The sequence below is a fragment of the Protopterus annectens genome, chromosome 8.part0, assembly GCF_019279795.1.
Source record: "Protopterus annectens isolate FY-2018-M chromosome 8.part0, PAN1.0, whole genome shotgun sequence".
Classification (NCBI taxonomy): Eukaryota; Metazoa; Chordata; order Ceratodontiformes; family Protopteridae; genus Protopterus; species Protopterus annectens.
Genome location: NC_056741.1, coordinates 2,487,268 through 2,502,364, shown reverse-complemented (window position 1 = coordinate 2,502,364; position 15,097 = coordinate 2,487,268). Strand labels below are relative to the sequence as shown.

The following is a 15,097-nucleotide window of genomic DNA, read 5'->3' as shown; positions in this document are numbered from 1 at the left end:
ATATTATCTATAGATCACAAATGACAGTATACATGTTGTTTATAAAATATAAATTATAAATTCATAAACGTGCCGCTCTTAGTTTCAGAACACTACCGATACTAATGTTATCATTCAAGCCTGGGGCCCTCCCCGCATCCAGCAAAGTAAGTGACTAGAGGGTAACAGTAAAAATTGTAGACTCTCCCAAAATGTGCAAACAGTGCTGTGTGTGTGTGTGTGTGTGTGTGTGTGTGTGTGTGTGTGTGTGTGTGTGTGTGTGTGTGTGTGTGTGTGTGTGTGTGTGTGTGCAGAAGGCTAGAATAGCTAAATAAATATAGATAGGTAAAGATGTTAGATACATAGAATGATACATTTATATAAAGATTTTCAAAAATCCAATTAGCCAATAAGACAGAAAAGTAAACAGGATGGTAGCAATGTAGAGTAGGGAACATGGGATATTAGGGTTCCGTCAAAGATTCATTTGAGGTCCACTGTTTAATGAGAGGGGGTAGAATAACAAACCTAATGCAGAGAATGCAAATGAAAAAGGCGTTCTGGAGTAAACTGGTAAATATTATCACATCTTGGAGTTTCAAGGCTGTATAGGTATGAGAAATGCACAAGGGGAAATCAGTCCCCTGGAGGAGTTAATAAAACTGGGGGTTAGTGTAGGAGTATGGGATAGTGAGAGTAACAAGAAAACCACAGAATAGGATTGGGTAAACACTTGTCTATGTCCTTCATATGTTCGCAGCAGGTCTTGCAGTGCAAACATTCCTCTGCTGATATTAGGGATGCATAATCAAAAGCCCTTAGACACATGACGCATGAATGATACTTTGAATAAAAATGTATTTCAGAATGTCATATGCTGTCAATGGGAAGACATATTGTTAACATGTTCAAATAAGTATCATATGTAGCAGACTGTAAACATATAGTAACTGGGCTATTGACCTGAAGGTCTTTATAAGCCTAGCTATGTGTGCCCAATGTAATTCTAGAGAAACCCAATATAAAGGATCTTGCCTAAACTCAAGAAGATCATAGGTGAAATCCCTGGCAAGAATTTACGGTTTCCCATCCAGTCATCCAGGCTATGCTTAAACAGGGTCATAGAGGGGCTTTGTTTGATGTGAACTGGTAGCCTATTCCAGAGGTGTGGCAATCTCTGAGAGACATATCTGTCTGTCCAGCAGGTCCTATTTATGTCACAGGCCAGGTTAAGGTCCCTGAAGTAGGTGACCCTGGAGCTGGTGACCCTTATATAAAAAACAACTCCCATATTGGATCAGCACTAAATCTATACCCCAAATGTTAATCTGTCCTTGTATGGTAGGTTTGCAGGGATGTGAACATTGGCAGCAAAAGTGATGCTTGAGCAGTGGTAGTGTGGTCCAGGAAGACACTCCTATGAGAACCATGAAATGATATGAAAATATCCCTGAAAATTTCATTCAGCACTTCATGAGTGCTTGGAATGTGCGATTTCCTGGGTGGAACTGGTGTTTCTTCTGCTTCCCAGTATTCAACCAATGCACATTACCAGGAGAGTCCAAGAGGAGACTTCACCTATATAATCTGTATATGATATGATGAGATGTTCATGTAGTTCTCAACTGGCTGCAAATGGTAACACTTACACTGTAAAAATGGATTTACTGCCCACTCTACAAATGGTAATGCTGCCCCTCTGTAAGTGGAATTAGTGCCCCAGGACAAATGATAATTCACTCCCTCTATGATAATCTCATTTGCAAGACAGTATTGAGCTCCCATTGCAGGCATTTTGAACAGTTCTGGAAGCAGTTGACTAGAAAAGACATAACACAGTAGGGAAACTGTATGTAGGACTACTGCACAGTAATGCTGCCAATTTGATTCATAGCTTTCCAGCACATTCCTTTACTGCATGACAGGTTAGATAGCTAGATAGGACCTTGAAAGAGAATAATCAGTTATTTTACAAGGATAAGATAACTTTGGATGGACTGAAGTAACTTTCTTCTGAAGATGTCCTGCACTAGGAAAAAGATGCCACATCTGAGAAGTAAAAAGCAAAAGAGGCTGAAAGGTCATGTGATTAAGCATTTCTTCAAAGACAGATACAGTAGCTTTGACTGAAAACTGGAATTTGTGTTAGTGAAAAGTGAATTTATATAATAAAGTGGAGGCAGTTAACTTAGCATAAGACAAGTAAACAAGTACGTGTTAGAGGTAATGCTAATAACTTATTCTGTTGTAAGGTGCAGGGGACACTGTTTAGACTAACACAAATATTCAGCCGTGTCCCTCCGTGCCTCTTTAATCTTCATAGACCAGGGACCTCCTACAAGCAATTAAACCATAGTATAATGGCTGATGAAACAGGTGGAAAGGAAATAATGGCTTCCTGGTACAGTGCCATGTTGATATCTGTGAAGGGCTTTTTGGCATGATGTGTCCACTCTTTCATCCAATATCTGTTACATATGCACACAGTACTGGACTACAGTCCTTAATCTTCACTAAGAACTGTTAGTCCTTGACTGAAAGTCCATCTCCTCCCATGGAATAGGTGAGATGGCAGTTACTGCTCTGTCCCTTGCTCCCCAGATCTTCAGGCCTCAAGTTCAGGAATCAAACCTTAGTTTACTAGGTCACATTCAGGACTCCATCCCTCAACACCATGGAGATAAGATTATCATTCTACAGCCTGCAATGTGATCATAATAGTTTCAAGGTTAAAGTTCAAGAAGTAATGTCACATGATAACCAAGGGCATGTAAACTCATTATTGTTAGTGTCATCCTAGTTGTTATACTGAGGGGTCAAGTGTGATTTGAAACTGTCCTAATGTGTAACCAATAGTTTGAGATGCAGTTTGAAGACTGCAATAGTGTGTTAAGTGAATAATTAAATGCCAGGTTTCTGAGGTAAACAACACCAAAATAAATTTATAAAATCAGACTTGTTTTGATAAATTAAAAGCTTTTTATTAATTTACAAAAATAGTCTGCTGGGAAGTATCTTTTAGACATTTGTAGGTTTTCAACTTTTCATGCAGTTTTTGTTATATTGCTTTTGTGTTATTATTATTGTGTAACAATGTCTATAGTACAGACTCAACAGTGTAAAACTGCTCATTTGATTGATTTTGATTTTTGATTGATTTTAGTGTTTAAGAGCATATGATTGCATGTTTTAAGAAACAACCACCAAGGTACCACTACAGTTAACAGGCCAGTAAATAATATCATGTTCGGGATTATTACATGTCATATGGCCTTCAGTTAAATATTGTCTCTTTCAAATGTTGCCATTTTGCTATTTCATGTGTGTTTTATTGTCTTAACATTTGTACAGTGCATAGTTATTGGCACTTTGATAAATATGAAGTGGTACGACATAAGGAGATGGGTGCCATACTTTTTTCATTAACTGCTCTCTCTTTCCTGTTTGCATTGCCCATGGTATGTGTAGTCCCAGGTACCATCACCATAACTTACACTGCTTCTGCCTTTTTTACCTTCATAAACTAATATTCTCTTTTTCCTTCCTCAGCAAAGGCAGAAGATCAAAGTGATATTACAGACACTGTGCAACCTACCAGGGCTGTGGACATAGTACTGAGTTGTTTCTATATAGAAGAAGGAGGTGGCCACATGGGAATGTTTGTATCTGGATTCACTCGTGACCCAGCCACCCTGGTACTTCATGGCATCCATGTCCCAGATAGTGAGGCCCTGGATAGTTTTACAGATTATGTACCTCCACCTGATGCAAGTGATGAAACAATGATCTTTGAAGCTCTGGGTAAAACCTTAAGTTGAATTTTAAGTTTCCTTTCCTTTTGTTTTTTTTAATTTAATTCACATTTCATGAAAAATAAAACAGTTTGAAGAGAGTTCAAATGTTGCATAGTAGTTTTATATTTTCAGTCCTTCATTGAAGATCGATTTTTATGAAGACAAGATTCCTTATTCACATTTTCTGTCACTAGCCACTTCATACATTTTGACCATTGACCTAGCCTCCATCTTTCTCAGTGCTGTAATCCACCTATATGTCACTTCATCCCCTGTACTTTAGTGAAGACTGATCCCAGCTCATTTCCCATTCAGACAAGGACTTATATTTGTTCCATCAACAGTGTAGAGCTCTATTTACCTGGATACATAATAGCAACCCCCCATCCAAATTCTACGCACAGCAGATTTTTTCACACCCCTTCTAATGTGTCACGCATATTTATTGAATGTCTATTAGTTAAACAATGCAGAAGGCAGCTAATGCACAGTCATTAAACAAGTCTCATCAACTCATAAGATTGCCTGGCATTGTGCTTGTATTAAAAATAACATATCATGCATGACTTGCTTGTGGGTGGCCATGGTGGTACAGCGGTTAACATTGTTACCTCACAGCATTGTTACCTGAGGTTCTCTGGTTCAATCCTCAGCTGGGGTGCCTTCTGTTTGGAGTCTGCATGCCCTCCCTGTGGTTGCGTGGGTTTCCTCTGGGTGCTCTGGTTTCCTCCCACATCTTAAAGACATGCTGTAGATGGATTGGATACTCAGAACCTCATAACTGTCATCCAACATAGAAATTATGCCAGTAAATCCCTCTTTGCCAGCATCATTGCTAAAACCTGGAACACTCTACCAAGCCAAATAACTTCTACCACCTCCTTTATTCATTTCAAAAAACTCCTGAAAAAACACTATTTAAGTGACTGGCTATGTTCATGCCACTCATCAGGCTAACCCAAACTAAGAGAATGTTTCTGTATATAGCTAAATATAAACAGTTCCCCTGAAAGCTTGTGAACCCATTGCTATTTACTTGACAAAACTTATATCTATAAAAATAATACAAATGCTGTTTTAAGTTGTCAACTATAAGAATTGTTAATCTCTAACATATTGTGTATGTTTGCTATAAGTATGCTCTATTTTTTTTCTCTTATGTACTGTATTGTATTGTGGAGCTTTTCTCCCTGGGCCTCCACTGAAAATGGACCTGTGTCCAGTCAGACTTTCCCGGTAAACAAATGTAAAATAAAATAAATAAATAAATTGGCCCTAGGCGTGAGTGTGTGCATGTGTGTGCCTTCAGTGGAAGGTTTGGTGCGGGCTGGAAACTCGACACCGTAAAACTCCACTGCCAATCATGAGCAGACAGGTAATCCACTATGCTGACCCCTAAGTGGGAAAAGCCGAAAGAAGAAGATCATGCATGATTTGTTTGTAGTCTAGTTCGTAACTAATATGTTTATTGTTTATATCGCCTCCTTAACCTTCAGATTAGAACCACAGCAATGCCTAGCAGTATGCTTTTAATGAAAAAAATACCACATACATGCTGGTAAGGGCTGGGAAAGGGGCAACAAGATTTATCTGGTAGCCTTTATTTTCTGAAAATGTGTGTATCATTCTACTGAAAACAACATGCACTGCTTCGTGTGTCATGATACAGAAAGATCGACATGATGTAATGAATAACAGAGACGGCTATAAGTCTGTTAGCCAATAGTCTTTGTCTGTCTTGTAGGTCTTCCACTTGCAATTCTGCAGTTCTAAGCATCGGATGTTTATTATTGGCATAACTCTCAGCAGTCACTGATTGGACAGTGTGTCTCTGATTTGGCCTCAAACAAGTTTGTCTATGCCTTGTAAAATTTGTGAGTTTTTTCACAAATTGTTGAGAACTGCAGTCGTTAAATAATGGCAGATATTTGAATTTCAGATTTGTCATCCTTCAGAAAATGTATACTAATACACAATCTGTTGTTCTAGGAACTTTTGAAGTATGTTATTTAAATATTTAATATCTGTACCTGATTTTGCACATTTGTCCCTCATTAGTTTTGATTTCTCCATGGTTTTTGTACTGAATGGTTGAGAAGAGTGGCTACTGACTGAGTGCTGTTCAAAGTCTGTGTAGCAAAAGATGTGTATTTGGTAGATAGGTGAAGCAATTTGCAATACTTCATTATTGAACTGTTTCCCTTTATACCTACACATTTGTTACATTTTAATATGTCATGAAATATCGCTTTACTACATGCTACTGTGGTTCACTTTCAACCAGGTATATTGTTTTATGAATATTCATTAGGCAATGGAGTTAGTGAATATTCATAAGCCAATCTTTGTCCTCAGTATGTGCAAATCCATTGCTTCAAGCAGATAATTTATGAAAGATACAACTGATTTGTATGTCACTGTCATTAAGAATGCCTAGAACTATGTGAAGTGAAGTGAGAGGTGAGGTTCATAGGGTCATAGGTTCATAGGTTGGTACTAGGCTATTGACCCTAGGGCCTGTACAAGCCTAGTCATAACAATTCCTTGGCTATTTCTTCCCACACTATTTACTTCCCTGGACCCCTGTCTAGCAAGGCGACTGACGTGATCCCCGGGGTGAATTTCCTTTCTTCCATCTAATCGTCAAGGTTCCTTTTGAAGAAGGCCAAAGAGGTGCTCTGCTTGACATGTATGGGCAGTCTATTCCAGAGTCTGGGGTGTCTCTGTGTCAAGAACCTATCCCTCCTGCATGTTTTGTTTATTGTGATGACAAGGTTTAGTTCCTTGGAGCGTGTGGCTCTGAGGGATTGGGATTTCTTTAAGTGTAGCACGTCCAACAGCTCTGGGTTTGACATGGCCTTGTATGTTAAGCAGAGATCGCCTCTGAGTAGACGATATGTGACAGAGTATAGCTGGAGTTTTTTAAGGTAGTCAGCATAGGGCGTCTGCTTTAGGCCTGTGATCCTTTTAGTGAGGTATTTCTGCAGCCTTTTCAGTTGTTGCAAATGTGTCCCTAAGTCTCTTATCACACATTCGGTGTTTAGTGTACTACCACCTATGTGGTAATTCATGGGTACATGTTTTTTTCTCAAAGGGGATAACCATACATTTCTTGGCATTGAGCTTGAGCCCATGGCTCTGGCACCAAGCATCTGTTTCTGTAGGCCCTTTTGTAGAATATCCACATAATTTGGGGATTCAATAATGGCTCCCAGTTTGTAGTCATCTGCGAACTTTGTTAGCCAGAGTCCCTTAGTGTTGGCCTGTACTTCAGAGAAGTACATGCCAAACAAGAGTGGTCCCAGGACTGATCCCTGAGGTACTCCACTTGTCCCTTGTCTGGAGTTGGATTTGGAGTCGGCTACGTTTACAGTGTGGATTCTGTCAGTAAGCCAGTTGACAACCCATCGAGTGATGTAGGGATTAATGCCCAGCTTAGTAAGTCTATCTATGATTCCAGAGTGGGGGATGGTGTCAAAGGCCTTGTTGAGGTCCAGATAGGCTGCGTGGACCACCTTACCCTCGTCCACTAGTCTATAGACTAATTCGAAGAACTCATTCAGGTTCAGGAGACAAGATCGGCCCTTCAGGAATCCAAACTGGGTGGAGTCCAGTGTTTGAAGGTTGCCAATGTCTTTGTTTATAAGTTCCATGATAATACTTTCCATGGCTTTGCAGATCAGGCTTGTCCGACTGATGGGGCGGTAGTTCCTGGGATGCAAGGTGGATTCCCCCTTGTGGAGTCAGATAACTGTAGCTGTGCACCATTCAGTGGGCATGAAGCCTGAGGTGAGGCTATGATTAAACATGACACTTAGGTGAAGTGCCAGTTCATTTTGTAGTTCATGTAATACACAGCCCAGGATGTCATCTGGTCCCATGGATGCTGTATTCTTAGCTTTGGAGAGTGCGTTTTTACCTGTGTGGCCATTATTACCGGAATCTGACAATCTTCTGGTATTAAGATGGGCCGTTTAGGGGGTGAAGTTGGCACTGAATTGATCTGCCAGGATATTGGCAATATCCTTGGGATCAGTATATTTAATGCCAATCTGTTGTAGCTCAGACCAGATCTGAGCAATGACATTTAGATTCTTGACATAGTTATATAATGCATTGTAGTTGTCTTTGGAATCTATGGCAATTTTATTTTCATAACTAGCTTTAGAGGATTTTATGAGGGATCTCAGCTTCTTACTGAGGCTGGTAAGGGAGTTTTTTGCATGCTGGGGTTTTCCTCTTTTCTGCAACAGTTTCTTCCTTTTGTTGTAAAATTTGTTTATGGCAGGGGACCACCAGATTGGCTTCCTTTTTTTTGGAGGAGAGCATCTTGGTTCTATTTGGGATGGCACAATTCATGCATGAGTGGATGTGCTCATACAGTGCCTTAGTGTAGGATTCAGCAGTCAAACTTTCATTTCCCGTCTGCATGGGTGTCATGAAGTTTGTCACTTCTGACTTAAGTAGCATGAAGTTGGCTTTGCAGAAGTTTTTTATGGAGGTTTCATTACTGGGGGATAGGGGTGGGATGTGGATTTTAAGGGTAAGTAGCTTATAGTCAGACCTGACCAATGAGGTGGTGACCATAAGTGTGGATCATTGATTTCCAATGTTGGTAATGACCAGGTCTAGGATATCGGAGCCCCTGGTGGGACTATGGATTAGTTGATCCAGGGAGTTGGAATTTATGAATTCCAAGAACCGTTGGGCAAAGGTGTTGGTACATGAGTAGTTTTCCCAGTTAATGGCAGGGTAGTTGAAATCACCCAGTATTAGGGTGTTTGGTTGTATCTTAATATTTTCCAGTATGCTTAGAAAGGTGTAGTGAGAATCTTGGGGCATGGTGGGGGATCTGTAGCTAGCTGCAATTTGGATTGCAGTCTTACCCAGTGTTAGTTACACCTGGAGAATTTCAGACACATTGTGTTGGGCAACTAGCCTGGTGGTGTGAATATCCTTGGTGAATATGGACAGTCTTCCACCTTTAGTTTTTCGGTCCTGGTTTGGTGGCCAAAAAGTGTGGTAAGAGTTGTAGCCTGGTATTGTAGTGGTGCTCTCTGGAGCCTTGAACCAGGTCTCAGTTACTGCACAGATATCAATGTTCTCCATTTTTAAGAGTGCCTCGAGAGAGTGCATTTTGAGGTTTAGACTTCTAGCACTGAGTAGCATTACCTTCATAATTTGCATACTTGTACCTGTTATGGTAATGATTTTGTCCTTTGAACTTTGCCTAAAATGGCACTATAGCGGTGGCAAGAGCCTTAGCCAGTAACCTGAATCCCAGGGGCGACAGTTGCAGAACATCTCTGGCAAAGCTTCATGGTCTGTCGATCATGTCGTCCCAGGCAGACAGATACTAGATCCCCTTTGAATGACACCAAAAGCTTAGCCAATTGTTGAAGGCAGTCATTTTGTCCTTATATTGTGGTATCATTCTGGGCAAAGGCAGGATGCCACTCAGGGCTAGGGTCATACCTGCCTGGGCCACATGATCCAAGAGCTATTCATGTCTCTTTTCATATAGTCCAGGGAGGTATGTCTCAAGTTATTCACTCCAACATGGACAATGACAGAGTCATATTTGTACTTGTTGTGGAGTGACTTGAGGCATGCGTAATGTGGTGGATGCTGGCGCCTGACAGGCAGCTGACTGTAATTTTCTTCTTGTTCAGCCTGGTGAGTGGGACATCAGTGTGCCTGACTACAGAGTCACCCATGACTAAAGTGTTAGGTACGTTGTCTAGCCTTAGGGGCTGTTACTGGGTGGCACACTGGTGTTGTGAGCTATGTGACACTTTGGTTGTGATTGGTGTTTTTTTTGCATTTCAACTTCGGAGGTCCTTGTTGCTTGGGAAGGTTACAGTTAAGGGCCTCTGCATATGTGGATTTAATGTTGCTATGTGTGGGTGTTGGTGGTGTGGGTTTAGAAGGGCTATGTGTTGCTTGAGATGTAGTGCGGGTGTTAACCTTTTCCTCTTGACTGTCTAGCACAATCTTGGGTGGAGAGAGCTTTGCTTCCAGTTTGGTTATGTAAGTGCATCTCTCACAAGTTGTAGTGCTGGGTGGTAGGAGGAGAGGGTAGGTGAGGAGTGGGCTTTTTATTCTGCACTTGGGGCATTATTCCAGGTCACCTCACCTCCCATTTAGAAAAGGTGCTTTCAGGTCATCTGCCATCCTTAAGTCAGGAGCGGTCCTACCTCACTCCTCATTCTCTAGGCAGGACTCTTCCAGTCACAACCGTCTTCACCAAACAAAACTGAATCCTTGTCATCATGTCCCTGAACAGTACTGGTCCCCATCTCATCTCAACACTCAACCAAGACTGGTCCCAGTTTATTCCCCATTCTTATATCTTGTACATGTAATATGTAACATAGATCATCAAATGATGATAGTGCATCAGACATACACAGTCACCATAACACAGCAGAAGAGAATGTCTATAATAGCTAAATATCTTAGGTTAAAACTGAACCAAGCCCAGCTTAACACCCCACAAAGCAGAAAAGTGAGCAGGCAACTCCAAAAGCATCCTAATAATTAGTGACTCCTTTGAGTGTAAAATACACAATATACCTTACTAGATTTTGCAAGGAGTTGTGATAGCTTCATGCCTGTGTGGGATAAAATGAAAGATAAATCAGCTAGGACTAAGGGTAATTATGATGTGATGACTGCTCATGGTGAATTGAATAATATTAGACTGTCCTCCCTCTTCAATATGCAAAAGAATATGGTGGGATTACTGAACATTCTAGAAAATACAGTAGAAACACACCTGCTTCACAAAACTCCCTCATTATCTGGCAAGACATGATTCTGTAATTCAAACAATGATGGAGGATATGGTGTCACAGATGGGAGGGGGTCTGTCAGCCTAGTGAGAGATGTGTAGTAACTAGAAAGCTTTGCACCTGATAGCTTCTTGTATTTCATTAGGTAGTCCACACAATTAAAAGACATGTTCTAATTCCCCTTAGTCTCTTAAAAACTTGAAATTTTAAAAGGTGATCTCTACCTAACATATAAAGCTATGTCAAACCCAGAGCTGTTGGACATGCTACACCTAAAGAAATCCCAATCCCTCTGAGCTACACGCTCTAGGGACCTAAACCTTGTCACCACAACAAACAGGACACACTGGAGGAATAGATTCCTGTCCCAGAGACTTCCTATACTCTGGAACAAGTTACCCATCTATGTCAAGCAAAGTTCTTCATTAGCACTCTTCAAGAAAAATCTTGACGAGTGGATGGGAAATAGGAAATACACCTTCTTTGTCTCTGCTGGACAGTGGCATAGGAAAATAACTTTCTTTGGTGGCATATGCTATGGAACCTTGCTGGCTAGGCTTACATAGGCTTTGGGGCAAAAGTCTAGTACCTACCTATGAATCTATAATACACTTTAAATGCCTGAGTTGGTGTCATCTCAGGTGGATGTAAAAGATTCTGTGGCTCCTATCAAAAAGACAGGAGATGTTACCAATGCCATGGCCAAAATTTCACCTAAATACCAACTTGGATCTCCCCTGAAAAAAAAGTTACTAGCCTAGTGACACAAATCCAGTCAACAAAAGGATAACTGAATATTTAAAAATAAAATAAATGCTTGACCTAAGACTGGCAATTAGCAAAGAGAATTAGGGCTGTGATCTATAAATTAACACTTTTCTATAGTACAGGGTTTGATTCCCTTAAGCATTTGTTTGACTCTGCTCCAACCTTGAACAAGTTATTTAACCAGAAATGCTTTGTGGCAAACAGGAATTTGTGCTAGGTTTCTTAATGATTTTCTAGACTGTATCTTTGACTTGTGCTATGGTGCTTGTGTTAAGTACTAAGTTTTCTAGCTGGTGTACTTAGGTTGGAGTTCTAATCTTATTGCAGTCAACTGATGTGTGTGTGTGTGTGTGTGTGTGTGTGTGTGTGTGTGTGTGTGTGTGTGTGTGTGTAGTCAGAAAAGTCTAACTGTGTATCCTACAATCCCGTGGACTATAAATATTTTTGGTTTTGAGGTTGGTATAATGTTTAAGCTGTTTACCTTACTGACTCAAGGTGGAGAGTTTGATTCTCACATGGAGTAACTGGCTAGGCTTAAAGAAAATGACTCACAAGGGGAGTTAAAGAACACACTGGAAAGGGCTGGCAAAAGAGCAGGTAACCAAACTATAAATCCAACTCCTTTATTTTATAAAAGTAAGCGCTTTTGTTTCCTAGTTAAATGTTGCAGGAGACTTCATCAGACAAAACAAGTTAATCTGGGGGTTGTTACTATTGCTATCTTTTTTATATTTAAATGGCTATTGTTTTAACTTGTTTTCCCTGATGAAGTCTCTTGTAACATTTAACTAGGAGATGAAAGCGCTTACTTTTACAAAATAAAGGAGTTGGATTTATCGTTTGATTACATGCTTTCTTGCCAGCCCTTTCCAGTGTGTTCTTTGAGTTTTGGTTTGTTTACACTTCGTGGCTACCGCAAGGGGAGTTAGCCTCATACTAATCTATGAATCTATGAATGCATAGCAAAAAATTATGTGATTTTGGTAATTGTAAATGTGGGAGATGTGCACAGTATCAATGGCAATGGCATAATGGCACGTAAATGTTTTGGGCCCATCTTGCCTCATAAAAAGTATTATTGTTACTCCAAGGGAATAGTTTACATCGCATTATGTGACCTATGCAATGGTTTATATATAGGTAAAACCAAGAGAGCTATCAAACAGAGAATCTATCAGCATTTATATGACATCAAACAGCATAATGAGAGGAATGCACTATACAAGCATATCAAGATGTTCCCTACACACACTTTTAAATTTGGAGCAATAGATCATATTGATCTGGGTACTCGGGGGGGGGGGGGCATTTGATGAGAACCTTGAATTTTTAGAGTTAAAGTGGAAAATCAGGATGAATGCCTGTCAACTACCTGGGCTTAATGACAGGCTGTCCATTAGTTCTTTACTAAGATTAAAATTTGTGTATTGTTTTTAACATCTTGGATGTTGTGGCTAACAGATTGACTTAGGTATATTTATGGATATATGTATACACATATATATTATTACATGCATATATGAATTATTTTAAAGTGTATGTACTTGGTTTTAATGGTTGAGTTTTCTTTAAGAATGTTTTATTGCACAGTGAATAGGGGAAATTATGTCTTTTGTTATCAATTAACTTGTTAATTCCTGACCAATTAATTGCTTGGGAATTGTTTAAATAGTATTCCTTGCTGATGCTCTTTGTTTCATGTTCTGAAGGAAGTCTGTTTTATGACAAAAGCGTTTGAATAAAGTGGTGGTATGCTAAATACATTCCTATTTGGCATTCTGTGCTTGACTTGTGGTTTTGAGCTGTACCTTCCTTCTGGATTTACATATGCACAAAGATCAAATGACCATAATGAAGTTCATACAGAAACAGGACAAAGGTGCTTAACATTAAAGACATTGAATTCTACCACATGTTGGCTGGTTTTGTCTTTGAACTTGTGAGGAAGTTGTTTGATCTACAAAGTTTCTCAGTCTATATTTTATTTATTTATTTATTTATTGACAGATGTTAACTGGGTTGATCCAACTGGGCCAGGAGCCCATTTTCAGTGGAGACCCGAGGAGAAAAGCTCCAATTATGTACAGATCAAGTATACATAACAGTTTAGTGTACAATTAAAAACATGCATAATAGTATAGTGTATGATTTAAAAACAATCAATTAAATTGGCAAAACACTACAAGTTCACTTAAATTCAGAATTTCAAAAGAAAAATTTATATATATTATAGTGGAATGTGTACTACAGAGTAGAACTGGGGTTAGGTAGGGTCATGGCAAGTACAACTTTTCATCCTCATAAAGTGAAGTTTGAGTTCTTTCTTAAATTGTAAAGAGTGTGTAATGGAGCGTAATTGGGATGGGAGGTTATTCCATGCCTGGGATAGGGTGGATTTATAAAGTAATCTACCAATAGATTTTTTTTGGTTGGTAGATGTCGAGAAGTTGTTGGTTAGCGGTATGATGTGTGCGAGTTGGTGTGTAGGTGGAAACCAAGGAGGCCAGGAAAGGGCAGGTTGATGGTTTATACAGTATGGAGTGGATAATTTGTAACTGAGGTAGAAGAAGTTGTTGTGGGAGTTCTAGTCATTGTAGTCAGTTGTGTGGGGAGTTTGTGGTAAACCTTGCTATTTTGTGGTGAGTTTGTTGGAGTTTGACAGGGTAGTTGTTTGAATAGTAGTTAGTATAGGGGTGGCATAGAGAAGGGAGGGGAAAAGAACAGCCTGTGATAGGGACAGTTTGGCATCATAGGTCAGGAATCTACAGTGTCGGTAGAGCATACCTAGCTTTTGGTGAGTTTTCTTTAAACTTTGTAGAATGTGTACGTTAAATTTAAATTTGTCATCAATGATGGCTCCTATAAGTTTTGTGTGGGAGTCAGGTTGTATTTTGGTGTTACTGGAGGATGAGATAAGAAAGTTAGACTTTATTTGAGAGAGTGTCCGGGGGAAGATTAACAGAAGTTTGGTTTTCTTAGGGTTTAGGATAAAGTAGATTTTCAGCTAGCCATTTTTCCACAGATAGAAAGGTGTCCTGGGTGAATGTGTGAAGGTCAGAGATATTGTTGGAAGAGCAGATGAGCATTGAATCATCAGCATATTGGACTAGTACCGATTATTTGCAGGAGGTATATAGTTCATTTGTAAAGATGTTGAAGAGGAGGGGTCCCAAGATGGAGCCCTGAGGCACCCCAGTAGTTACAGAGAGGTAGGGTGAGCAAGAGGAGAGCCAACAAACAGATTGCTGTCTGTCAGACAGATAACTAGAGAAGGTTAGGGTGGAGGGAGCTAGACTGAGGTTGGAAAGTTTAGTCAGAAGTAAAGCGTGAGAGACAGTGTCGAAGGCTTTTGAGAGGTTAAGGAAGAGGCTGGATACTAGGAGGTCTTTGTCTTGAGCTTCGGCTATTGTGTGCATAAATTACAGGAGAGCTGCAGAGGTGCTGTGGTTAGGGCGAAACCCATGTTGGGAGGGTGTGAGGAGGTTATGTTGGAGGAGATAGTTTAGGAGTTTAGAGTGTACACATTTTTCCATGAGTTTGGAGAGAGGAGAGAGGACTGCAATTGGACGAAGTTTGATGGGTCTGTTGAGTTTCCCCCTTTATGCAATGGGGTAGTGAAGAAGGAATTCCAAATATCTGGCACTGTAGATTCCTTGATAGATTTATTAATTAAGATAAATACTGGATAAGCAATGGATTCAGCAGCTAATTTGAGGAAAGTGGGTGGTAGGTTGTCAGAGGAGTGGGAGCAAGGTTTTAGCT

At 40.0% G+C, this 15,097-nt stretch overlaps 1 protein-coding gene across 2 annotated transcripts in view; it reads left to right on the top strand.

Annotated features, from left to right (window-relative positions):
• Positions 1-15,097, top strand: part of TAPBPL (TAP binding protein like) — a 483,995-nt gene that overhangs the window by 57,826 nt on the left and 411,072 nt on the right. Inside the window, exon 2 of one of the 2 annotated variants that reach the window (XM_044079557.1) lies at positions 3,529-3,780. The exons of the other annotated variant lie outside the window; for it this stretch is intronic. Within the exon in view, the coding sequence (XP_043935492.1) occupies positions 3,529-3,780 (252 nt within the window). The remainder of the gene's footprint in view (positions 1-3,528; positions 3,781-15,097) is intronic. 2 annotated transcript variants of the gene reach the window in all.